The sequence below is a fragment of the Drosophila willistoni genome, unplaced genomic scaffold (genome assembly GCF_018902025.1).
Source record: "Drosophila willistoni isolate 14030-0811.24 unplaced genomic scaffold, UCI_dwil_1.1 Seg532, whole genome shotgun sequence".
Lineage (NCBI taxonomy): Eukaryota > Metazoa > Arthropoda > Insecta > Diptera > Drosophilidae > Drosophila > Drosophila willistoni.
The window spans coordinates 812-27,275 of NW_025814460.1; the positions used below are offsets into that span (position 1 = coordinate 812).

The 26,464-nt window shown below is 37.1% G+C and overlaps 3 protein-coding genes and 1 pseudogene across 4 annotated transcripts; all 4 read right to left on the bottom strand.

Moving 5' to 3' along the window:
* Positions 1 to 283: 283 nt before the first annotated feature.
* LOC111519719 (protamine-like protein 99C) lies at positions 284 to 5,363 on the bottom strand. Its single transcript, XM_047013089.1, has 3 exons — positions 5,294 to 5,363; positions 580 to 1,231; positions 284 to 518 (listed from the first exon to the last, which is right to left on the bottom strand). The coding sequence occupies exons 2-3, from the start codon at positions 1,219 to 1,221 to the stop codon at positions 459 to 461; spliced, it is 702 nt and encodes a 233-aa protein (XP_046869045.1). The 5' UTR covers positions 1,222 to 1,231; positions 5,294 to 5,363; the 3' UTR covers positions 284 to 458.
* A 2,209-nt stretch (positions 5,364 to 7,572) lies between these two features.
* On the bottom strand, positions 7,573 to 12,876 carry LOC6653638 (sperm mitochondrial-associated cysteine-rich protein). The gene is made up of 2 exons (XM_047013088.1): positions 12,533 to 12,876; positions 7,573 to 8,235 (listed from the first exon to the last, which is right to left on the bottom strand). The coding sequence occupies exon 2, from the start codon at positions 8,065 to 8,067 to the stop codon at positions 7,645 to 7,647; it is 423 nt and encodes a 140-aa protein (XP_046869044.1). The 5' UTR covers positions 8,068 to 8,235; positions 12,533 to 12,876; the 3' UTR covers positions 7,573 to 7,644.
* A 1,870-nt stretch (positions 12,877 to 14,746) lies between these two features.
* On the bottom strand, positions 14,747 to 24,394 carry LOC124461571 (annotated as a pseudogene).
* On the bottom strand, positions 20,025 to 24,716 carry LOC124461570 (protamine-like protein 99C). 2 transcript variants are annotated; one of them, XM_047013087.1, is made up of 3 exons: positions 24,564 to 24,716; positions 20,172 to 20,823; positions 20,025 to 20,110 (listed from the first exon to the last, which is right to left on the bottom strand). In XM_047013087.1, the coding sequence occupies exons 2-3, from the start codon at positions 20,811 to 20,813 to the stop codon at positions 20,051 to 20,053; spliced, it is 702 nt and encodes a 233-aa protein (XP_046869043.1). In that variant the 5' UTR covers positions 20,814 to 20,823; positions 24,564 to 24,716; the 3' UTR covers positions 20,025 to 20,050. The 2 variants fall into 2 exon arrangements, with proteins under 2 accessions (XP_046869043.1, XP_046869042.1); XM_047013086.1 differs by lacking the exon at positions 24,564 to 24,716 and adding an exon at positions 21,160 to 21,194.
* Positions 24,717 to 26,464: the final 1,748 nt, after the last annotated feature.

Sequence of the window (26,464 nt, forward strand, 5' to 3'; positions counted from 1 at the left end):
AAAAAGGTCGTAATCTAAACATTCGTTATACATTCGTTTTTCCTAATAACAAATTGGAAGCATCATTAAATTTGCTATATAGATTAAGAAACTAGTTTGAACGTTTGAATTGAACATTTGAACTCTTTCTCCAACATTTATTCAACAATTCATGTTTTGTACTACTAGAAGAGGTTCGTAAATGGACGCAGTGAGCTATTTAAGATGTAAAAAAATAATGTGCGAGTGACCCCAGTCTTTTTCCACTATCAATTGGTTCAAAAAATAAAATTAATGCAGTTTTATTTTTACATTTGTACTTGTAATTACTTAAAATTTACACACTATTACATTCGTTACAAGTTTAAATTATTACATTACATGGTAAGCAGCAGTTACTTTTTTTTTGGGGGGAAACATGAACACACACACGACTACGATTTGGAGGATCAATACAGCTCCGCATAACTTTGGACATCTTACTTCCCAGTGCAAACACGGCGATGCTTATGCCGACAGCTCTTCGTTACCTTGCAGGCCTGCAAAAAAAAGAAGTTCTAATTAAATGCTTTCAAATAGGTTATTAGGTTTGTTTCTTGCCATGCGACGATAACGATTCTTCTTATCTTCCGATAAACTGCACCAGGCACGCGCGGCCATTTTGATCAATTCCTGTGGCTTTAGACCACAATGCTTCTTGCGGAACGATCGAACGAAATTCAGATACCCATTATTCATAACGGGACCAGGTTTGCTGCACTTGACACGCTTTTTGGCGCATGGGTTTCTACGCTTGGGGCGACAGGCCTTGCGCTTCCTGCGACAAGCTGGTTTACGCTTCTTGGGGCAAGCTGGTTTACGTTTCTTGGCGCATGCACGCTTCTTTCTCATGGGGCAAGCAGGCTTACGTGGGCAGCCACGTGGCTTACGTTTCTTGGGACAAGATGGCCTCTTCATGGGACAAGGGGACTTTCTCTTCATTTTCTTGTTACAGCACATGTCGGCATTATCCTGGGGAGCAGTGGCTTCTCGGCTTTTGCTTGGCATTGTATAGTCATACTTGCTTCTTTCGGTATTATTCATCGTTTGCCAGATGTTTGTACCCCGACGAATGGATGTCTTCAGATCAAGCTGGGTATTCTTTGAACGGAATTCCCGAAGAAAGTTGAGGAATGCTCCACTGCCCACACGAGCAGGCTCGTGCAAGCGCAAAATTCGTATGGTTTCATATGCATTCGGCATGTGTGTTTTTCTGAAATGAAAAATGCAATCATATTAGAAATATAAAAGTCAATGTACTTCCAAATGGGTTAGTGGTATTGGGGAAAAAGCAATTAGCAGAGTGGTTCTGTGGGAGTGGCACAATTTTTCAATTTTATAAAAAGCAAAAACTATTTTCAATTGTTTTGTGCAACAAAAACGAAACACAGGTTGAAACTGCATAACAGGCAATTCGAAATTGTTATTGAAAAAAAATGAAACCAAAAGGATTGTCAAATGTCTGGGCTAAAATGTGGCAGTAAAATATTTGGATAAAATGAATTTTTCCCAAATTTTTTATTATAGATTCCTGCAAAACTTTAATGCCAAACCTCGCAGAAGTTTGTCTCATCAGGTTGAATATACTAACAAAATTTGTATTTTGTAATGTTTGTACATTTATTATATTGTTTGGAGGGGCCCACCAAAAGGAAAAATGGAAATGCTAAAAGTAAAAGCATGGCCAACTAATGAAACATATGCAAACAGCAACTGAACAGAATCAACAAATACTACAAACACACAATGTATCTGTCTTGCTCTAGTCTTTTTATACCCTTGCAGAGGGTATTATAAAATTGGTCAGATGTTTGTAACGCACAGAAGGAGACGTTTCCGACCCCATAAAGTATATATATTTTTGATCAGCATGAGAAGCTGAGTCGATATAGGCATGTCCGTCTGTCCGTCCGTCTGTGCGTATGCGTTTTACTCAGCCGTCTTAAGAGCTATCGGGCTGAAATTTTTTTTCGGGGTTTTTTATTACCCGGGAAAAATAAAGTATGAAAACCATAAGGATCGGACCACTATATCATATAGCTCTAGAAGAACTAGAAGAAACATTTTCATTAAAATCGGAGTATGCTATGAAATTTACGTATGTGATAATATTGGTTATAAAACCCCAGATCCCAAAATATGAATGTGATCGGATAAATATAACACACACAGACGCAACGCTACATGAACTGTATGTGTATGCGTGCGTTGCTTTGCTTTGGGAATAAGGGAAGAAGAAGAACAAATTGTAAAATAGAGAGTAAAATTGTTTTGTTTGTATATTGATGAATTGAGTTGCAGAAAACAAATTTTGAACGTGTAAAATTATTATTACCAAGGGCTGCAAGGGTATATAAACTTCGGCATAGCCGATGTTAGCTTCTTTGATATTTTTCTGTTTCTGTTGGTTCTGTTTAGTGTCCCTGTGTATGTTGTCTGGTTGTTGTTGCTGTTTTGTTGTTGTAACAGCACATTTAAGCAATTGAACACACGCATGATTCAAAGAGGTAGCACAAAAAAGAGTGAGCGAGAGAAAGCTGGGACAACCAAATGTTGTCATGGCATTTGCACAATTTCCCACAATGAAAAATAGGATTACAAAAGTGTATAGACATCTATATGGCCACGTCTGTCCAACACTGTGCATGTGTGTTTTTATGAATAGTAGCCAAATGTCATTTTGAGTGATGCTCTTCGTTGGCATTGTCTACAATTTCGGGTTGATTGCCAATAGCAGAGGCAAATTCGAGTGTTTGAATATGTAGTCCTAGGGGCAAAGAGCAGTGGGCGCTAACTACATTTGGTGTACATCGTTTCCGAATTTCTCGTATTCGCAATAAATACGTTGCACTTTGTGCATTCATTACTGAATTTCCCCACCCCCAGTTTACTTAAGGTGGCTGTAAAATAAGACATTTGTTATGTCTGAGCGAATAAACACATATTTATCAAAAGCAACATGACTAATTATATTTCTGTTTGTAGGTTTGTTCTCTATCCCCAAAATGTTTTCAGGGATGCTTTTGTTTACACCCAAAATTTACAAATATTTCACGCAGCGTCGCCTTCTAATTACGGATGTGTGTTCCCTTACCACTTGCCCTACTCTTTCTCCTGGTAGAAGCAAATTATTTACTTAATTCCGATGAATGTGAAACTGGCAAACAGAATTTTCGAATGCATACATTTCGTTTGGTCAAGGAGTTGCTGTTGTCCAATTTATAAAATGCATACAACTACCTTTACCTTTGAAGGTAAGTGCAGAGCAAACATCATGAACATGAAAAGCGGCAATAACAATAACGTCAACCAGACTTTTGAACATAAAGATGCATAATATATAATGTAGTCAAGAATTAAACGACTATCTTAATACCCTAACACGCCTTTTATTCCTTTATCATTCATTATTCTTGGGTGCTTATTTTTTAGCTAAAGCTACCGAATTTCTAAATTCTTTTAATCTAACGAAGGCGATGGACCCTTGTGACTTGATAGAGCATTATCATTTGATATCGTGTATATTGCATAACTGCAAACAGACACCGAACTGGTTTCGTGGTCCTTCTGTTTTCTCTTTGCATCTGAGTATGTCCTGTGACGCTGTCGACAGCCCTGCAGTTGAGTTTGTTTACGCTGCTTTTCTGCCATAAATATTTGCAAGTGCTTGTAAAAAACAAAAGGTGGCAACAAAAAGATGGCATCCAAAGAGAGGGAGACAAAGAGAATAGCAAACTGTTGTCAATGATGACCAAGATGGCGGTGGATAAGGGAAATAAAGAGCGTGAACGTGGTCTACGTTGATGGCCAATAAATGCTAGAGTCTGGGTATTGGTTGTTTTTTGGTTTGGTGGCAGCATAAAAACCATAAATAGAGCTGAAGAATTTCAAGTGCTTAACCCCATTGAAAGCGGATCAACGAAAGAAGAAAGAAAAAATTGCAAAGCATGTCGATGGTGGGGTGCGGTGTGCTTCACTTAAAGCTCAGTCAAAATCTATAATGGCGCAAAGAATCACCAATTAAAATTCTCTTGCTTGACTCATAAAATATTGGCTCAGCATAAGCACCAATGGCCAGACCCTCTCTTCCTGCTCCTCAATCTACAATGGATTGCCATCTTGTTTCTTGTAGTCTTACATTACGTAAAGGGAAAAAATTCGAGTCAAATGACCAAGAATGGCAAACATTAAGGTAATCTTGGAATGAAGATAGAATTTCGGTGAATATATCCTTTATAGGGTATTAATTTGGTCTATGTGGCTATATTCTAATTCAAATATAACTCGCTTTTTATAGATGTCTTGAGCTTTCCCTTGAGCTCTTTGGTGTATGTGAAGCAACAAGATGATGGCAAACACACACAAACACCCTCTCCTAACATACCAACGACTACATCTTACACTACCTGTCTTCCATAACTTGATTTGCCTTGCGTGCTATTTTGAATTGAGTTCGAGTTGGTGGAACGCTCGTAAAGTTGGGTCCACTTAAGCGCAATTGTTGGCCATAAACCTCATCGAAGTTGCCTCATTGCTTGTGGAGGAGTGCCTTATATTTGCTTTGCTTGACGATGCAAACAGGGGCAAATCATCATATCGTAAACAATTAGATCGTTTTGGCCACAAATTGAAACTAAATACGCCGAAGCATTGCAGTACTGGTTGCATATAAATTTTTTTTATTGTCCGTCTCTCCCTATCGAATTTCAAAGACAAACAATTGACTTGTCATTCGACATTGTGTTGTGTTGAACCCAAAATCCCCAAAGCTGAATTCGAAGGGGACGAAATTCTGTGGGGCTGGGAAAGTCAACGCAATCGGCTTATAGCCCCTTCCACTCACCGTTTTTCACTCGCGACATTTCTGACATTTTCACTTCGTGACATTCCCTCCACTATGTAAACTAAACAATGTAAAACGCGTCATTTAAAAAACTTAACAATTCTGTCAGAGCAGAGAGGACTGGAAATTGGTTTTGCGATGAGGTGGTGTTTTGTTAATGGCAATTTAACCTGCTGGTCTTATTTGCAAAAGACCACAAAAATAAACGGACAAAAAGAAATCTTAAACAAATTACAAATTACCAATTATGTCCCAAGACATTTAAAGGAATTAAGGTGGAACTACGTTAATTTTGGGCTAAGAGAATCGGAATTTAGAGGAATAGGAAACCTTCAAAATCTATCTTTTCTTTTTACTTCACTATTAGTTACTTAATTTCGAAAGCAACTTAAAAATTTAAGCCTAGAATGCTTGTAGTTTCATGTCACTTACCCAGTAATTATCGAAAAATTTAATCTCAGATTCAGAGGATTGGCACTAAATAAAATTACTTTTTCGTCGTTAAATTGTTAGTCCTGTTTATCTACAGGATGAGGCGGTTAGCCACATGACCAGAATGATTCATTAAGTACTACCGGAATCGGCAATTCTTAAGGACCAAGTCTTTTAAATACTTAACCATTTCGCTTAATATTAATTATTTCGGTAATTATTTCATACTTACCGAACTTTGATAAAACTTTTATATTTCACTTGTACTGCTGCTTGACGTTTTGCTTTTTCGCGGGAAAACCACTTTTTAATTTTATATAAAAACTTTTTAAGGACTAAAAGTTACAAGTTAGAAAAATAAATATATAATCTAAAATAAGAGAACTGATTGACTGTGATGCTTGTTTTGGAATGATTTTCTGTGGGTTGAAGCGAGTACCTTGATTTTTTTGAGAAAAAATCCAAGTCATGGATTGCTTTGATCTTGAACAAAGGCCTACTTGGATGAATAATTTGAAATAAAACTTTTTGAATTTTGAACTAAGCTATAATCGATGACTACTCTTAGTTATCGATAAATTTACCGCTTGCTTTGTTAACCAAATTACTGAAACGTGTTGTAGACCGATTAATTCGGGTTTTCAGTTTTTTTTATTCATGAATATCTGGAAATTGCTTATTATTTTGCTTGTACTTATGTTATTAGTGTGTCCGTGTCTTACATATTATCAACATTATTTTCAATATGGACAAGTACTGTTATCCTAGAAAAAAAACGCTGAGGAGTTGAACTTGAGGCTTTCTCTAAGTACTTTGTAGTCCACCAAACCAATTTATAAGCCAGAAGCGTAAAATCAAACTAGCCAACTAAGAAGATTTGAAATACATGAGTCGTGACTGATCCTCTTGAATGATAATGAAGATTTTACAATGTTTCAAGCTCGAACAGCCAACTAACTACCTTTAAGCAAAGCTCTGCTGCCTTGCCCAGAAAATGTGTTGCCGCCTCCGGCATAATTAAAAAACCATCAAAGTATCCTTTCCTTACAGCTATCTTTTGGCTAATTTTCTGTTTTGCTTTTCATGTTGTTGTTGTTGTTTTTTTTTAATGCTTGCCCATGTCATATTTATCACTACCTGCACTTTATTCCGGCAGCCACAATAAATTGTTTGGGGGCTCCTGGAAGATGTTGGCGGCATTGGCTTTGGCAGTCCTTTGCAGCCTTCACCCAACGGCAACATTATTTGACGTAACCAATGTAATTTTAATTTTCACTGCAGCACTTTGAACGGAGGAACGAAGGAACAACCAAGTGGCACTACAATGCACTCAACCAGGAGCAGCAGAAGACTATAGAGTAGAGTTGTGTCCCGGGGAAGGCAAGGAAAAGTCTGGTTGCTTAAGCATATTGTATATATAGACTGCATATTGAGATGCGTTTGCTTTTCGCCCAGACTGCCAGGTGAAAAAATGGGTAGAGAAACTTGAGTGAGAAAATTGAGAGATGAAATGTTACAAAATGGCGATACTTGGAGCATACATTGTATTTCTAAAGGGTTCAACTATGGGGATAAGTGATGGCAAGTTGTTGGACGAACGGATCAAAAGCTGCTTTAAATAAAGTCTTTATCAAGAGTTGAGTTTAATTAGTTCTCGAGTTTGAATTGTGCAAAAAAACTAAAGGAGTGAAGATAAAAACATTTTTAAAAATTCACAAAATTACAAAATGCAGGAAATGATTCATTATGCAACAAACACATACTTTACTAACCCTACGAATATAACTAACCATACGATATAGAAAAACCCGAAAGCTTTTAAACATCTAACTAAATAGCTTTGTTCTCTTGAACACCTAAAAACCATTTTTAGAAAACTTGCTATGAGCTAATATTAAAGACAAACCTTGCATTTGAGCCGTCTCGAGGTCAATGTTCAAAAACAAGATTCTTTCAAAGGCACCACAAAAAGGTTAATGCAAAGTTTGACTTAAATTTAAAAAAGGTCGTAATCTAAACATTCGTTATACATTCGTTGTTCCTAATAACAAATTGGAAGCATCATTATATTTGCTATATAGATTAAGAAACTAGTTTGAACGTTTGAATTGAACATTTGAACTCTTTCTCCAACATTTATTCAACAATTCCTGTTTTGTACTACTAGAAGAGGTTCGTAAATGGAGTGAAGTGAGCCATTTAAGATGTAAAAAAATAATGTGCGAGTGACCCCGGTCTTTTTCCACTATCAATTGGTTCAAAAAATAAAATTAATGCAGTTTTATTTTTACATTTGTACTTGTAATTACTTAAAATTTACACACTATTACATTCGTTACAAGTATAAATTATTACATCAATTCCTGTGGCTTTAGACCACAATGCTTCTTGCGGAACGATCGAACGAAATTCAGATACCCATTATTCATAACGGGACCAGGTTTGCTGCACTTGACACGCTTTTTGGCGCATGGGTTTCTACGCTTGGGGCGACAGGCCTTGCGCTTCCTGCGACAAGCTGGTTTACGCTTCTTGGGGCAAGCTGGTTTACGTTTCTTGGCGCATGCACGCTTCTTTCTCATGGGGCAAGCAGGCTTACGTGGGCAGCCACGTGGCTTACGTTTCTTGGGACAAGATGGCCTCTTCATGGGACAAGGGGACTTTCTCTTCATTTTCTTGTTACAGCACATGTCGGCATTATCCTGGGGAGCAGTGGCTTCTCGGCTTTTGCTTGGCATTGTATAGTCATACTTGCTTCTTTCGGTATTATTCATCGTTTGCCAGATGTTTGTACCCCGACGAATGGATGTCTTCAGATCAAGCTGGGTATTCTTTGAACGGAATTCCCGAAGAAAGTTGAGGAATGCTCCACTGCCCACACGAGCAGGCTCGTGCAAGCGCAAAATTCGTATGGTTTCATAGCATTCGGCATGTGTGTTTTTCTGAAATGAAAAATGCAATCATATTAGAAATATAAAAGTCAATGTACTTCCAAATGGGTTAGTGGTATTGGGGAAAAAGCAATTAGCAGAGTGGTTCTGTGGGAGTGGCACAATTTTTCAATTTTATAAAAAGCAAAAACTATTTTCAATTGTTTTGTGCAACAAAAACGAAACACAGGTTGAAACTGCATAACAGGCAATTCGAAATTGTTATTGAAAAAAAATGAAACCAAAAGGATTGTCAAATGTCTGGGCTAAAATGTGGCAGTAAAATATTTGGATAAAATGAATTTTTCCCAAATTTTTTATTATAGATTCCTGCAAAACTTTAATGCCAAACCTCGCAGAAGTTTGTCTCATCAGGTTGAATATACTAACAAAATTTGTATTTTGTAATGTTTGTACATTTATTATATTGTTTGGAGGGGGCCCACCAAAAGGAAAAATGGAAATGCTAAAAGTAAAAGCATGGCCAACTAATGAAACATATGCAAACAGCAACTGAACAGAATCAACAAATACTACAAACACACAATGTATCTGTCTTGCTCTAGTCTTTTTATACCCTTGCAGAGGGTATTATAAAATTGGTCAGATGTTTGTAACGCACAGAAGGAGACGTTTCCGACCCCATAAAGTATATATATTTTTGATCAGCATGAGAAGCTGAGTCGATATAGGCATGTCCGTCTGTCCGTCCGTCTGTGCGTATGCGTTTTACTCAGCCGTCTTAAGAGCTATCGGGCTGAAATTTTTTTTCGGGGTTTTTTATTACCCGGGAAAAATAAAGTATGAAAACCATAAGGATCGGACCACTATATCATATAGCTCTAGAAGAACTAGAAGAAACATTTTCATTAAAATCGGAGTATGCTATGAAATTTACGTATGTGATAATATTGGTTATAAAACCCCAGATCCCAAAATATGAATGTGATCGGATAAATATAACACACACAGACGCAACGCTACATGAACTGTATGTGTATGCGTGCGTTGCTTTGCTTTGGGAATAAGGGAAGAAGAAGAACAAATTGTAAAATAGAGAGTAAAATTGTTTTGTTTGTATATTGATGAATTGAGTTGCAGAAAACAAATTTTGAACGTGTAAAATTATTATTACCAAGGGCTGCAAGGGTATATAAACTTCGGCATAGCCGATGTTAGCTTCTTTGATATTTTTCTGTTTCTGTTGGTTCTGTTTAGTGTCCCTGTGTATGTTGTCTGGTTGTTGTTGCTGTTTTGTTGTTGTAACAGCACATTTAAGCAATTGAACACACGCATGATTCAAAGAGGTAGCACAAAAAAGAGTGAGCGAGAGAAAGCTGGGACAACCAAATGTTGTCATGGCATTTGCACAATTTCCCACAATGAAAAATAGGATTACAAAAGTGTATAGACATCTATATGGCCACGTCTGTCCAACACTGTGCATGTGTGTTTTTATGAATAGTAGCCAAATGTCATTTTGAGTGATGCTCTTCGTTGGCATTGTCTACAATTTCGGGTTGATTGCCAATAGCAGAGGCAAATTCGAGTGTTTGAATATGTAGTCCTAGGGGCAAAGAGCAGTGGGCGCTAACTACATTTGGTGTACATCGTTTCCGAATTTCTCGTATTCGCAATAAATACGTTGCACTTTGTGCATTCATTACTGAATTTCCCCACCCCCAGTTTACTTAAGGTGGCTGTAAAATAAGACATTTGTTATGTCTGAGCGAATAAACACATATTTATCAAAAGCAACATGACTAATTATATTTCTGTTTGTAGGTTTGTTCTCTATCCCCAAAATGTTTTCAGGGATGCTTTTGTTTACACCCAAAATTTACAAATATTTCACGCAGCGTCGCCTTCTAATTACGGATGTGTGTTCCCTTACCACTTGCCCTACTCTTTCTCCTGGTAGAAGCAAATTATTTACTTAATTCCGATGAATGTGAAACTGGCAAACAGAATTTTCGAATGCATACATTTCGTTTGGTCAAGGAGTTGCTGTTGTCCAATTTATAAAATGCATACAACTACCTTTACCTTTGAAGGTAAGTGCAGAGCAAACATCATGAACATGAAAAGCGGCAATAACAATAACGTCAACCAGACTTTTGAACATAAAGATGCATAATATATAATGTAGTCAAGAATTAAACGACTATCTTAATACCCTAACACGCCTTTTATTCCTTTATCATTCATTATTCTTGGGTGCTTATTTTTTAGCTAAAGCTACCGAATTTCTAAATTCTTTTAATCTAACGAAGGCGATGGACCCTTGTGACTTGATAGAGCATTATCATTTGATATCGTGTATATTGCATAACTGCAAACAGACACCGAACTGGTTTCGTGGTCCTTCTGTTTTCTCTTTGCATCTGAGTATGTCCTGTGACGCTGTCGACAGCCCTGCAGTTGAGTTTGTTTACGCTGCTTTTCTGCCATAAATATTTGCAGTGCTTGTAAAAAACAAAAGGTGGCAACAAAAAGATGGCATCCAAAGAGAGGGAGACAAAGAGAATAGCAAACTGTTGTCAATGATGACCAAGATGGCGGTGGATAAGGGAAATAAAGAGCGTGAACGTGGTCTACGTTGATGGCCAATAAATGCTAGAGTCTGGGTATTGGTTGTTTTTTGGTTTGGTGGCAGCATAAAAACCATAAATAGAGCTGAAGAATTTCAAGTGCTTAACCCCATTGAAAGCGAATCAACGAAAGAAGAAAGAAAAAATTGCAAAGCATGTCGATGGTGGGGTGCGGTGTGCTTCACTTAATAAAGCTCAGTCAAAATCTATAATGGCGCAAAGAATCACCAATTAAAATTCTCTTGCTTGACTCATAAAATATTGGCTCAGCATAAGCACCAATGGCCAGACCCTCTCTTCCTGCTCCTCAATCTACAATGGATTGCCATCTTGTTTCTTGTAGTCTTACATTACGTAAAGGGAAAAAATTCGAGTCAAATGACCAAGAATGGCAAACATCAAGGTATTCTTGGAATGAAGATAGAATTTCGGTGAATATATCCTTTATAGGGTATTAATTTGGTCTATGTGGCTATATTCTAATTCAAATATAACTCGCTTTTTATAGATGTCTTGAGCTTTCCCTTGAGCTCTTTGGTGTATGTGAAGCAACAAGATGATGGCAAACACACACAAACACCCTCTCCTAACATACCAACGACTACATCTTACCCTACCTGTCTTCCATAACTTGATTTGCCTTGCGTGCTATTTTGAATTGAGTTCGAGTTGGTGGAACGCTCGTAAAGTTGGGTCCACTTAAGCGCAATTGTTGGCCATAAACCTCATCGAAGTTGCCTCATTGCTTGTGGAGGAGTGCCTTATATTTGCTTTGCTTGACGATGCAAACAGGGGCAAATCATCATATCGTAAACAATTAGATCGTTTTGGCCACAAATTGAAACTAAATACGCCGAAGCATTGCAGTACTGGTTGCATATAAATTTTTTTTATTGTCCGTCTCTCCCTATCGAATTTCAAAGACAAACAATTGACTTGTCATTCGACATTGTGTTGTGTTGAACCCAAAATCCCCAAAGCTGAATTCGAAGGGGACGAAATTCTGTGGGGCTGGGAAAGTCAACGCAATCGGCTTATAGCCCCTTCCACTCACCGTTTTTCACTCGCGACATTTCTGACATTTTCACTTCGTGACATTCCCTCCACTATGTAAACTAAACAATGTAAAACGCGTCATTTAAAAAACTTAACAATTCTGTCAGAGCAGAGAGGACTGGAAATTGGTTTTGCGATGAGGTGGTGTTTTGTTAATAGCAATTTAACCTGCTGGTCTTATTTGCAAAAGACCACAAAAATAAACGGACAAAAAGAAATCTTAAACAAATTACAAATTACCAATTATGTCCCAAGACATTTAAAGGAATTAAGGTGGAACTACGTTAATTTTGGGCTAAGAGAATCGGAATTTAGAGGAATAGGAAACCTTCAAAATCTATCTTTTCTTTTTACTTCACTATTAGTTACTTAATTTCGAAAGCAACTTAAAAATTTAAGCCTAGAATGCTTGTAGTTTCATGTCACTTACCCAGTAATTATCGAAAAATTTAATCTCAGATTCAGAGGATTGGCACTAAATAAAATTACTTTTTCGTCGTTAAATTGTTAGTCCTGTTTATCTACAGGATGAGGCGGTTAGCCACATGACCAGAATGATTCATTAAGTACTACCGGAATCGGCAATTCTTAAGGACCAAGTCTTTTAAATACTTAACCATTTCGCTTAATATTAATTATTTCGGTAATTATTTCATACTTACCGAACTTTGATAAAACTTTTATATTTCACTTGTACTGCTGCTTGACGTTTTGCTTTTTCGCGGGAAAACCACTTTTAATTTTATAAAACTTGTAAGGACTAAAAGTTACTAAATTCTAAATTGCCAAAACCAGTGAAAATTTTATACTTGTTCTACAATGTCCTCGTACTCTTCTTCGGATGATGAAGGATCTGGTGGATCAGGATTAGGAGCAGGAGGCGAAGCCGGAGCAAATGGTGGTCTAGAATATTTATTCGGGCCCAAAGTTACAAGTTAGAAAAATAAATATATAATCTAAAATAAGAGAACTGATTGACTGTGATGCTTGTTTTGGAATGATTTTCTGTGGGTTGAAGCCGAGTACCTTGATTTTTTTGAGAAAAAATCCAAGTCATGGATTGCTTTGATCTTGAACAAAGGCCTACTTGGATGAATAATTTGAAATAAAACTTTTTGAATTTTGAACTAAGCTATAATCGATGACTACTCTTAGTTATCGATAAATTTACCGCTTGCTTTGTTAACCAAATTACTGAAACGTGTTGTAGACCGATTAATTCGGGTTTTCAGTTTTTTTTATTCATGAATATCTGGAAATTGCTTATTATTTTGCTTGTACTTATGTTATTAGTGTGTCCGTGTCTTACATATTATCAACATTATTTTCAATATGGACAAGTACTGTTATCCTAGAAAAAAAACGCTGAGGAGTTGAACTTGAGGCTTCTCTAAGTACTTTGTAGTCCACCAAACCAATTTATAAGCCAGAAGCGTAAAATCAAACTAGCCAACTAAGAAGATTTGAAATACATGAGTCGTGACTGATCCTCTTGAATGATAATGAAGATTTTACAATGTTTCAAGCTCGAACAGCCAACTAACTACCTTTAAGCAAAGCTCTGCTGCCTTGCCCAGAAAATGTGTTGCCGCCTCCGGCATAATTAAAAAACCATCAAAGTATCCTTTCCTTACAGCTATCTTTTGGCTAATTTTCTGTTTTGCTTTTCATGTTGTTGTTGTTGTTTTTTTTTAATGCTTGCCCATGTCATATTTATCACTACCTGCACTTTATTCCGGCAGCCACAATAAATTGTTTGGGGGCTCCTGGAAGATGTTGGCGGCATTGGCTTTGGCAGTCCTTTGCAGCCTTCACCCAACGGCAACATTATTTGACGTAACCAATGTAATTTTAATTTTCACTGCAGCACTTTGAACGGAGGAACGAAGGAACAACCAAGTGGCACTACAATGCACTCAACCAGGAGCAGCAGAAGACTATAGAGTAGAGTTGTGTCCCGGGGAAGGCAAGGAAAAGTCTGGTTGCTTAAGCATATTGTATATATAGACTGCATATTGAGATGCGTTTGCTTTTCGCCCAGACTGCCAGGTGAAAAAATGGGTAGAGAAACTTGAGTGAGAAAATTGAGAGATGAAATGTTACAAAATGGCGATACTTGGAGCATACATTGTATTTCTAAAGGGTTCAACTATGGGGATAAGTGATGGCAAGTTGTTGGACGAACGGATCAAAAGCTGCTTTAAATAAAGTCTTTATCAAGAGTTGAGTTTAATTAGTTCTCGAGTTTGAATTGTGCAAAAAAACTAAAGGAGTGAAGATAAAAACATTTTTAAAAATTCACAAAATTACAAAATGCAGGAAATGATTCATTATGCAACAAACACATACTTTACTAACCCTACGAATATAACTAACCATACGATATAGAAAAACCCGAAAGCTTTTAAAACTTAGATGTTTAACTAAATAGCTTTGTTCTCTTGAACACCTAAAAACCATTTTTAGAAAACTTGCTATGAGCTAATATTAAAGACAAACCTTGCATTTGAGCCGTCTCGAGGTCAATGTTCAAAAACAAGATTCTTTCAAAGGCACCACAAAAAGGTTAATGCAAAGTTTGACTTAAATTTAAAAAAGGTCGTAATCTAAACATTCGTTATACATTCGTTTTTCCTAATAACAAATTGGAAGCATCATTAAATTTGCTATATAGATTAAGAAACTAGTTTGAACGTTTGAATTGAACATTTGAACTCTTTCTCCAACATTTATTCAACAATTCCTGTTTTGTACTACTAGAAGAGGTTCGTAAATGGAGTGAAGTGAGCCATTTAAGATGTAAAAAAATAATGTGCGAGTGACCCCGGTCTTTTTCCACTATCAATTGGTTCAAAAAATAAAATTAATGCAGTTTTATTTTTACATTTGTACTTGTAATTACTTAAAATTTACACACTATTACATTCGTTACAAGTTTAAATTATTACATTACATGGTAAGCAGCAGTTACTTTTTTTTTGGGGGAAACATGAACACACACACGACTACGATTTGGAGGATCAATACAGCTCCGCATAACTTTGGACATCTTACTTCCCAGTGCAAACACGGCGATGCTTATGCCGACAGCTCTTCGTTACCTTGCAGGCCTGCAAAAAAAGAAGTTCTAATTAAATGCTTTCAAATAGTTATTAGGTTTGTTTCTTGCCATGCGACGATAACGATTCTTCTTATCTTCCGATAAACTGCACCAGGCACGCGCGGCCATTTGATCAATTCCTGTGGCTTTAGACCACAATGCTTCTTGCGGAACGATCGAACGAAATTCAGATACCCATTATTCATAACGGGACCAGGTTTGCTGCACTTGACACGCTTTTTGGCGCATGGGTTTCTACGCTTGGGGCGACAGGCCTCGCGCTTCCTGCGACAAGCTGGTTTACGCTTCTTGGGGCAAGCTGGTTTACGTTTCTTGGCGCATGCACGCTTCTTTCTCATGGGGCAAGCAGGCTTACGTGGGCAGCCACGTGGCTTACGTTTCTTGGGACAAGATGGCCTTTTCATGGGACAAGGGGACTTTCTCTTCATTTTCTTGTTACAGCACATGTCGGCATTATCCTGGGGAGCAGTGGCTTCTCGGCTTTTGCTTGGCATTGTATAGTCATACTTGCTTCTTTCGGTATTATTCATCGTTTGCCAGATGTTTGTACCCCGACGAATGGATGTCTTCAGATCAAGCTGGGTATTCTTTGAACGGAATTCCCGAAGAAAGTTGAGGAATGCTCCACTGCCCACACGAGCAGGCTCGTGCAAGCGCAAAATTCGTATGGTTTCATATGCATTCGGCATGTGTGTTTTTCTGAAATGAAAAATGCAATCATATTAGAAATATAAAAGTCAATGTACTTCCAAATGGGTTAGTGGTATTGGGGAAAAAGCAATTAGCAGAGTGGTTCTGTGGGAGTGGCACAATTTTTCAATTTTATAAAAAGCAAAAACTATTTTCAATTGTTTTGTGCAACAAAAACGAAACACAGGTTGAAACTGCATAACAGGCAATTCGAAATTGTTATTGAAAAAAAATGAAACCAAAAGGATTGTCAAATGTCTGGGCTAAAATGTGGCAGTAAAATATTTGGATAAAATGAATTTTCCCAAATTTTTTATTATAGATTCCTGCAAAACTTTAATGCCAAACCTCGCAGAAGTTTGTCTCATCAGGTTGAATATACTAACAAAATTTGTATTTGTAATGTTTTACATTTATTATATTGTTTGGAGGGGGCCCACCAAAAGGAAAAATGGAAATGCTAAAAGTAAAAGCATGGCCAACTAATGAAACATATGCAAACAGCAACTGAACAGAATCAACAAATACTACAAACACACAATGTATCTGTCTTGCTCTAGTCTTTTTATACCCTTGCAGAGGGTATTATAAAATTGGTCAGATGTTTGTAACGCACAGAAGGAGACGTTTCCGACCCCATAAAGTATATATATTTTTGATCAGCATGAGAAGCTGAGTCGATATAGGCATGTCCGTCTGTCCGTCCGTCTGTGCGTATGCGTTTTACTCAGCCGTCTTAAGAGCTATCGGGCTGAAATTTTTTTTCGGGGTTTTTTATTACCCGAGAAAAATTAAGTATGAAAACCATAAGGATCGGACCACTATATCATATAGCTCTAGAAGAACTAGAAGAAACATTTTCATTAAAATCGGAGTATGCTATGAAATTTACGTATGTGATAATATTGGTTATAAAACCCCAGATCCCAAAATATGAATGTGATCGGATAAATATAACACACACAGACGCAACGCTACATGAACTGTATGTGTATGCGTGCGTTGCTTTGCTTTGGGAATAAGGGAAGAAGAAGAACAAATTGTAAAATAGAGAGTAAAATTGTTTTGTTTGTATATTGATGAATTGAGTTGCAGAAAACAAATTTTGAACGTGTAAAATTATTATTACCAAGGGCTGCAAGGGTATATAAACTTCGGCATAGCCGATGTTAGCTTCTTTGATATTTTTCTGTTTCTGTTGGTTCTGTTTAGTGTCCCTGTGTATGTTGTCTGGTTGTTGTTGCTGTTTTGTTGTTGTAACAGCACATTTAAGCAATTGAACACACGCATGATTCAAAGAGGTAGCACAAAAAAGAGTGAGCGAGAGAAAGCTGGGACAACCAAATGTTGTCATGGCATTTGCACAATTTCCCACAATGAAAAATAGGATTACAAAAGTGTATAGACATCTATATGGCCACGTCTGTCCAACACTGTGCATGTGTGTTTTTATGAATAGTAGCCAAATGTCATTTTGAGTGATGCTCTTCGTTGGCATTGTCTACAATTTCGGGTTGATTGCCAATAGCAGAGGCAAATTCGAGTGTTTGAATATGTAGTCCTAGGGGCAAAGAGCAGTGGGCGCTAACTACATTTGGTGTACATCGTTTCCGAATTTCTCGTATTCGCAATAAATACGTTGCACTTTGTGCATTCATTACTGAATTTCCCCACCCCCAGTTTACTTAAGGTGGCTGTAAAATAAGACATTTGTTATGTCTGAGCGAATAAACACATATTTATCAAAGCAACATGACTAATTATATTTCTGTTTGTAGGTTTGTTCTCTATCCCCAAAATGTTTTCAGGGATGCTTTTGTTTACACCCAAAATTTACAAATATTTCACGCAGCGTCGCCTTCTAATTACGGATGTGTGTTCCCTTACCACTTGCCCTACTCTTTCTCCTGGTAGAAGCAAATTATTTACTTAATTCCGATGAATGTGAAACTGGCAAACAGAATTTTCGAATGCATACATTTCGTTTGGTCAAGGAGTTGCTGTTGTCCAATTTATAAAATGCATACAACTACCTTTACCTTTGAAGGTAAGTGCAGAGCAAACATATGAACATGAAAAGCGGCAATAACAATAACGTCAACCAGACTTTTGAACATAAAGATGCATAATATATAATGTAGTCAAGAATTAAACGACTATCTTAATACCCTAACACGCCTTTTATTCCTTTATCATTCATTATTCTTGGGTGCTTATTTTTAGCTTAAGCTACCGAATTTCTAAATTCTTTTAATCTAACGAAGGCGATGGACCCTTGTGACTTGATAGAGCATTATCATGGATTGCTTTGATCTTGAACAAAGGCCTACTTGGATGAATGATTTGAAATAAAACTTTTTGAATTTTGAACTAAGCTATAATCGATGACTACTCTTAGTTATCGATAAATTTACCGCTTGCTTTGTTAACCAAATTACTGAAACGTGTTGTAGACCGATTAATTCGGGTTTTCAGTTTTTTTTATTCATGAATATCTGGAAATTGCTTATTATTTTGCTTGTACTTATGTTATTAGTGTGTCCGTGTCTTACATATTATCAACATTATTTTCAATATGGACAAGTACTGTTATCCTAGAAAAAAAACGCTGAGGAGTTGAACTTGAGGCTTCCTCTAAGTACTTTGTAGTCCACCAAACCAATTTATAAGCCAGAAGCGTAAAATCAAACTAGCCAACTAAGAAGATTTGAAATACATGAGTCGTGACTGATCCTCTTGAATGATAATGAAGATTTTACAATGTTTCAAGCTCGAACAGCCAACTACCTTTAAGCAAAGCTCTGCTGCCTTGCCCAGAAAATGTGTTGCCGCCTCCGGCATAATTAAAAAACCATCAAAGTATCCTTTCCTTACAGCTATCTTTTGGCTAATTTTCTGTTTTGCTTTTCATGTTGTTGTTGTTTTTTTTTAATGCTTGCCCATGTCATATTTATCACTACCTGCACTTTATTCCGGCAGCCACAATAAATTGTTTGGGGGCTCCTGGAAGATGTTGGCGGCATTGGCTTTGGCAGTCCTTTTTTTTTTGTTTTTTGCTAGCAATCATTTTGCAGCCTTCACCCAACGGCAACATTATTTGACGTAACCAATGTAATTTTAATTTTCACTGCAGCACTTTGAACGGAGGAACGAAGGAACAACCAAGTGGCACTACAATGCACTCAACCAGGAGCAGCAGAAGACTATAGAGTAGAGTTGTGTCCCGGGGAAGGCAAGGAAAAGTCTGGTTGCTTAAGCATATTGTATATATAGACTGCATATTGAGCTGCGTTTGCTTTTCGCCCAGACTGCCAGGTGAAAAAATGGGTAGAGAAACTTGAGTGAGAAAATTGAGAGATGAAATGTTAAAAAATGGCGATACTTGGAGCATACATTGTATTTCTAAACGGTTCAACTATGGGATAAGTGATGGCAAGTTGTTGGACGAACGGATCAAAAGCTGCTTTAAATAAAGTCTTTATCAAGAGTTGAGTTTAATTAGTTCTCGAGTTTGAATTGTGCAAAAAACTAAAGGAGTGAAGATAAAAACATTTTTAAAAATTCACAAAATTACAAAATGCAGGAAATGATTCATTATGCAACAAACACATACTTTACTAACCCTACGAATATAACTAACCATACGATATAGAAAAACCCGAAAGCTTTTAAAACTTAGAAATCCGCATATACTTTTGACGTGGCTTTACAAGTCAAAGTTATGTATACAGATCTAAAATGTTTAACTAAATAGCTTTGTTCTCTTGAACACCTAAAAACCATTTTTAGAAAACTTGCTATGAGCTAATATTAAAGACAAACCTTGCATTTGAGCCGTCTCGAGGTCAATGTTCAAAAACAAGATTCTTTCAAAGGCACCACAAAAAGGTTAATGTAAAGTTTGACTTAAATTTAAAAAAGGTCGTAATCTAATCATTCGTTATACATTCCTTTTCCTAATACTAAATTGAAAGCATCATTAAATTTGCTATATAGATTAAGAAACTAGTTTGAACGTTTGAATTGAACATTTGAACTCTTTCTCTAACATTTATTCAACAATTCATGTTTTGTACTACTAGAAGCGGTTCGTAAATGAACGCAGTGAGCCATTTAAGATGTAAAAAATTAATGTGCGAGTGACCCCACTCTTTTTCCACTATCAATTTGGTTCAAAAAATAAAATTATACAGTTTTATTTTTACATTTGTACTTGTAATTACTTAAAATTTACACACTATTACATCCGTTACAAGTTTAAATTATTACATTACATGGTAAGCAGCAGTTACTTTTTTTTTGGGGGAAACATGAACACACACGACTCCGATTTGGAGGATCAATACAGCTCCGCATAACTTTGGACATTTTACTTCCCAGTGCAAACACGGCGATGCTTATGCCGACAGCTCTTCGTTACCTTGCAGGCCTGCAAAAAAAAGAAGTTCTAATTAAATGCTTTCAAATAGGTTATTAGGTTTGTTTCTTGCCATGCGACGATAACGATTCTTCTTATCTTCCGATAAACTGCACCAGGCACGCGCGGCCAATTTGATCAATTCCTGTGGCTTTAGACCACAATGCTTCTTGCGGAACGATCGAACGAAATTCAGATACCCATTATTCATAACGGGACCAGGTTTGCTGCACTTGACACGCTTTTTGGCGCATGGGTTTCTACGCTTGGGGCGACAGGCCTTGCGCTTCCTGCGACAAGCTGGTTTACGCTTCTTGGGGCAAGCTGGTTTACGTTTCTTGGCGCATGCACGCTTCTTTCTCATGGGGCAAGCAGGCTTACGTGGGCAGCCACGTGGCTTACGTTTCTTGGGACAAGATGGCCTCTTCATGGGACAAGGGGACTTTCTCTTCATTTTCTTGTTACAGCACATGTCGGCATTATCCTGGGGAGCAGTGGCTTCTCGGCTTTTGCTTGGCATTGTATAGTCATACTTGCTTCTTTCGGTATTATTCATCGTTTGCCAGATGTTTGTACCCCGACGAATGGATGTCTTCAGATCAAGCTGGGTATTCTTTGAACGGAATTCCCGAAGAAAGTTGAGGAATGCTCCACTGCCCACACGAGCAGGCTCGTGCAAGCGCAAAATTCGTATGGTTTCATATGCATTCGGCATGTGTGTTTTTCTGAAATGAAAATGCAATCATATTAGAAATATAAAAGTCAATGTACTTCCAAATGGGTTAGTGGTATTGGGGAAAAGCAATTAGCAGAGTGGTTCTGTGGGAGTGGCACAATTTTTCAATTTTATAAAAAGCAAAAACTATTTCAATTGTTTTGTGCAACAAAAACGAAACACAGGTTGAAACTGCATAACAGGCAATTCGAAATTGTTATTGAAAAAAATGAAACCAAAAGGATTGTCAAATGTCTGGGCTAAAATGTGGCAGTAAAATATTTGGATAAAATGAATTTTGCCCAAATTTTTTATTATAGATTCCTGCAAAACTTTAATGCCAAACCTCGCAGAAGTTTGTCTCATCAGGTTGAATATACTAACAAAATACAAACATTTATTATATTCTTTGGAGGGGGCCCACCAAAAGGAAAAAGGGAAATGCTAAAAGTAAAAGCATGGCCAACTAATTAAACTGATGAGACAATGCCTTATGTAAAACAGTAACCCGACAACAGAATGTCCCTTCCAGTCCTTCGTCGTTTTGCCTGTCTGATGTACATATGCAAACAGCAACTGAACAGAATTAACAAATACTACAAACACACAATGTATCTGTCTTGTTTTAGTCTGATTAGTTGGTTCTATTTAGTGTCCCTGTGTATGTTGTCTGGTTGTTGTTGCTGTTTTGTTGTTGTAACAGCACATTTAAGCAATTGAACACACGCATGATTCAAAGAGGTAGCACAAAAAAGAGTGAGCGAGAGAAAGCTGGGACAACGAAATGTTGTCATGGCATTTGCACAATTTCCCACAATGAAAAATAGGATTACAAAAGTGTATAGACATCTATATGGCCACGTCTGTCCAACACTGTGCATGTGTGTTTTTATGAATAGTAGCCAAATGTCATTTTGAGTGATGCTCTTCGTTGGCATTGTCTACAATTTCGGGTTGATTGCCAATAGCAGAGGCAAATTCGAGTGTTTGAATATGTTGTCCTAGGGGCAAAGAGCAGTGGGCGCTAACTACATTTGGAGTACATCGTTTCCGAATTTCTCGTATTCGCAATAAATACGTTGCACTTTGTGCATTCATTACTGAATTTCCCCACCCCCAGTTTACTTAAGGTGGCTGTAAAATAAGACATTTGTTATGTCTGAGCGAATAAACACATATTTATCAAGAGCAACATGACTAATTATATTTCTGTTTGTAGTTTTGTTCTCTTTCCCCAAAATGTTTTCAGGGATGCTTTTGTTTACACCCAAAATTTACAAATATTTCACGCAGCGTCGCCTTCTAATTACGGATGTGTGTTCCCTTACCACTTGCCCTACTCTTTCTCCTGGTAGAAGCAAATTATTTACTTAATTCCGATGAATGTGAAACTGGCAAACAGAATTTTCGAATGCATACATTTCGTTTGGTCAAGGAGTTGCTGTTGCCCAATTTATAAAATGCATACAACTACCTTTACCTTTGAAGGTAAGTGCAGAGCAAACATCATGAACATGAAAAGCGGCAATAACAATAACGTCAACCAGACTTTTGAACATAAAGATGCATAATATATAATGTAGTCAAGAATTAAACGACTATCTTAATACCCTAACACGCCTTTTATTCCTTTATCATTCATTATTCTTGGGTGCTTATTTTTCAGCTTAAGCTACCGAATTTCTAAATTCTTTTAATCTAACGAAGGCGATGGACCCTTGTGACTTGATAGAGCATTATCATTTGATATCGTGTATATTGCATAACTGCAAACAGACACCGAACTGGTTTCGTGGTCCTTCTGTTTTCTCTTTGCATCTGAGTATGTCCTGTGACGCTGTCGACGGGGCCCTGCAGTTGAGTTTGTTTACGCTGCTTTTCTGCCATAAATATTTGCAAAGTGCTTGTAAAAAACAAAAGGTGGCAACAAAAAGATGGCATCCAAAGAGAGGGAGACAAAGAGAATAGCAAACTGTTGTCAATGATGACCAAGATGGCGGTGGATAAGGGAAATAAAGAGCGTGAACGTGGTCTACGTTGATGGCCAATAAATGCTAGAGTCTGGGTATTGGTTGTTTTTTGGTTTGGTGGCAGCATAAAAACCATAAATAGAGCTGAAGAATTTCAAGTGCTTAACCCCATTGAAAGCGAATCAACGAAAGAAGAAAGAAAAAATTGCAAAGCATGTCGATGGTGGGGTGCGGTGGGCTTCACTTAATAAAGCTCAGTCAAAATCTATAATGGCGCAAAGAATCACCAATTAAAATTCTCTTGCTTGACTCATAAAATATTGGCTCAGCATAAGCACCAATGGCCAGACCCTCTCTTCCTGCTCCTCAACCTACAATGGATTGCCATCCTGTTTCTTGTAGTCTTACATTACGTAAAGGGAAAAAATTCGAGTGACCAAGACCAAGAATGGCAAACATTAAGGTAATCTTGGAATGAAGATAGAATTTCGGTGAATATATCCTTTATAGGGTATTAATTTGGTCTATGTGGCTATATTCTAATTCAAATATAACTCGCTTTTTATAGATGTCTTGAGCTTTCCCTTGAGCTCTTTGGTGTATGTGAAGCAACAAGATGATGGCAAACACACACAAACACCCTCTCCTAACATACCAACGACTACATCTTACCCTACCTGTCTTCCATAACTTGATTTGCCTTGCGTGCTATTTTGAATTGAGTTCGAGTTGGTGGAACGCTCGTAAAGTTGGGTCCACTTAAGCGCAATTGTTGGCCATAAACCTCATCGAAGTTGCCTCATTGCTTGTGGAGGAGTGCCTTATATTTGCTTTGCTTGACGATGCAAACAGGGGCAAATCATCATATCGTAAACAATTAGATCGTTTTGGCCACAAATTGAAACTAAATACGCCGAAGCATTGCAGTACTGGTTGCATATAAATTTTTTTATTGTCCGTCTCTCCCTATCGAATTTCAAAGACAACAATTGACTTGTCATTCGACATTGTGTTGTGTTGAACCCAAATCCCCAAAGCTGAATTCGAAGGGGACGAAATTCTGTGGGCTGGGAAAGTCAACGCAATCGGCTTATAGCCCCTTCCACTCACCGTTTTTCACTCGCGACATTTCTGACATTTTCACTTCGTGACATTCCCTCCACTATGTAACTAAACAATGTAAAACGCGTCATTTAAAAAACTTAACAATTCTGTCAGAGCAGAGAGGACTGGAAATTGGTTTTGCGATGAGGTGGTTTTGTTTGTTAATGGCAATTTAACCTGCTGGTCTTATTTGCAAAAGACCACAAAAAATAAACGGAAAAAAAGAAATCTTAAACAAATTACAAATTACCAATTATGTCCCAAGGCATTTAAAGGAATTAAGGTGGAACTACGTTAATTTTGGGCTAAGAGAATCGGAATTTAGAGGAACAATAGGAAACCTTCAAAATCTATCTTTTCTTTTACTTCACTATTAGTTACTTAATTTCGGAAAGCAACTTAAAAACTTTAAGCCTAGAATGCTTGTAGTTTCATGTCACTTACCCAGTAATTATCGAAAAATTTAATCTCAGATTCAGAGGATTGGCACTAAATAAAATTACTTTTTCGTCGTTAAATTGTTAGTCCTGTTTATCTACAGGATGAGGCGGTTAGCCACATGACCAGAATGATTCATTAAGTACTACCGGAATCGGCAATTCTTAAGGACCAAGTCTTTTAAATACTTAACCATTTCGCTTAATATTAATTATTTCGGTAATTATTTCATACTTACCGAACTTTGATAAAACTTTTATGTTTCACTTGTACTGCTGCTTGACGTTTTGCTTTTTCGCGGGAAAACCACTTTTAATTTTATAAAACTTGTAAAGGGACTAAAAGTTACAAGTTAGAAAAATAAATATATAATCTAAAATAAGAGAACTGATGACTGTGATGCTTGTTTTGGAATGATTTTCTGTGGGTTGAAGCCGAGTACCTTGATTTTTTTGAGAAAAAAATCCAAGTCATGGATTGCTTTGATCTTGAACAAAGGCCTACTTGGATGAATGATTTGAAATAAAACTTTTTGAATTTTGAACTAAGCTATAATCGATGACTACTCTTAGTTATCGATAATTTACCGCTTGCTTTGTTAACCAAATTACTGAAACGTGTTGTAGACCGATTAATTCGGGTTTTCAGTTTTTTTTATTCATGAATATCTGGAAATTGCTTATTATTTTGCTTGTACTTATGTTATAGTGTGTCCGTGTCTTACATATTATCAACATTATTTTCAATATGGACAAGTACTGTTATTCCTAGAAAAAAAACGCTGAGGAGTTGAACTTGAGGCTTCCTCTAAGTACTTTGTAGTCCACCAAACCAATTTATAAGCCAGAAGCGTAAAATCAAACTAGCCCAACTAAGAGATTTGAAATACATGAGTCGTGACTGATCCTCTTGAATGATAATGAAGATTTTACAATGTTTCAAGCTCGAACAGCCAACTACCTTTAAGCAAAGCTCTGCTGCCTTGCCCAGAAAATGTGTTGCCGCCTCCGGCATAATAAAAAACCATCAAAGTATCCTTTCCTTACAGCTATCTTTTGGCTAATTTTCTGTTTGCTTTTCATGTTGTTGTTGTTTTTTTTTAATGCTGCCCATGTCATATTTATCACTACCTGCACTTTATTCCGGCAGCCACAATAAATTGTTTGGGGGCTCCTGGAAGATGTTGGCGGCATGGCTTTGGCAGTCCTTTTTTTTTTGTTTTTTGCTAGCAATCATTTTGCAGCCTTCACCCAACGGCAACATTATTTGACGTAACCAATGTATTTTAATTTCACTGCAGCACTTTGAACGGAGGAACGAAGGAACAACCAAGTGGCACTACAATGCACTCAACCAGGAGCAGCAGAAGACTATAGAGTAGAGTTGTGTCCCGGGGAAGGCAAGGAAAAGTCTGGTTGCTTAAGCATATTGTATATATAGACTGCATATGAGACTGCGTTTGCTTTTCGCCCAGACTGCCAGGTGAAAAAATGGGTAGAGAAACTTGAGTGAGAAAATTGAGAGATGAAATGTTACAAAATGGCGATACTTGGAGCATACATTGTATTTCTAAAGGGTTCAACTATGGGGATAAGTGATGGCAAGTTGTTGGACGAACGGATCAAAAGCTGCTTTAAATAAAGTCTTTATCAAGAGTTGAGTTTAATTAGTTCTCGAGTTTGAATTGTGCAAAAAAACTAAAGGAGTGAGATAAAAACAAAATTTTTAAAAATTCACAAATGCACAAAAATGAGGAATGATTCATTATGCAACAAACACATACTTTACTAACCCTACGAATATAACTAACCATACGATATAGAAAAACCCGAAAGCTTTTAAAAACTTAGAAATCCCGCATATACTTTTGACGTGGCTTTACAAGTCAAAGTTATGTATACAGATCTAAAATGTTTAACTAAATAGCTTTGTTCTCTTGAACACTAAAAACCAGAAAACTTGCTAAACTTGCTATGAGCTAATATTAAAGACAAACCTTGCCGTCTTGAGCCGTCGAGGTCAATGTTCAAAAACAAGATTCTTTCAAAGGCACCAACAAAAAGGTTAATGTAAAGTTTGACTTAAATTTAAAAAAGGTCGTAATCTAATCATTCGTTATACATTCCTTTTTCCTAATAA

Coding starts and splice junctions, on each gene's coding strand:
- LOC6653638 (XM_047013088.1), bottom strand. CDS start 8,067: ATGAATAATACCGAAAGAAGCAAGTATGACTATACAATGCCAAGCAAA.
- LOC111519719 (XM_047013089.1), bottom strand. CDS start 1,221: ATGCCGAATGCATATGAAACCATACGAATTTTGCGCTTGCACGAGCCT. Junction 519..579: donor AGAATCGTTATCGTCGCATG/GCAAGAAACAAA, acceptor TTTTTTTTGCAG/GCCTGCAAGGTAACGAAGAG.
- LOC124461570 (XM_047013086.1), bottom strand. CDS start 21,179: ATGAGACAAACTTCTGCGAG. Junction 20,824..21,159: donor ATGAGACAAACTTCTGCGAG/GTTTGGCATTAA, acceptor TTTTCATTTCAG/AAAAACACACATGCCGAATG. Junction 20,111..20,171: donor AGAATCGTTATCGTCGCATG/GCAAGAAACAAA, acceptor TTTTTTTTGCAG/GCCTGCAAGGTAACGAAGAG.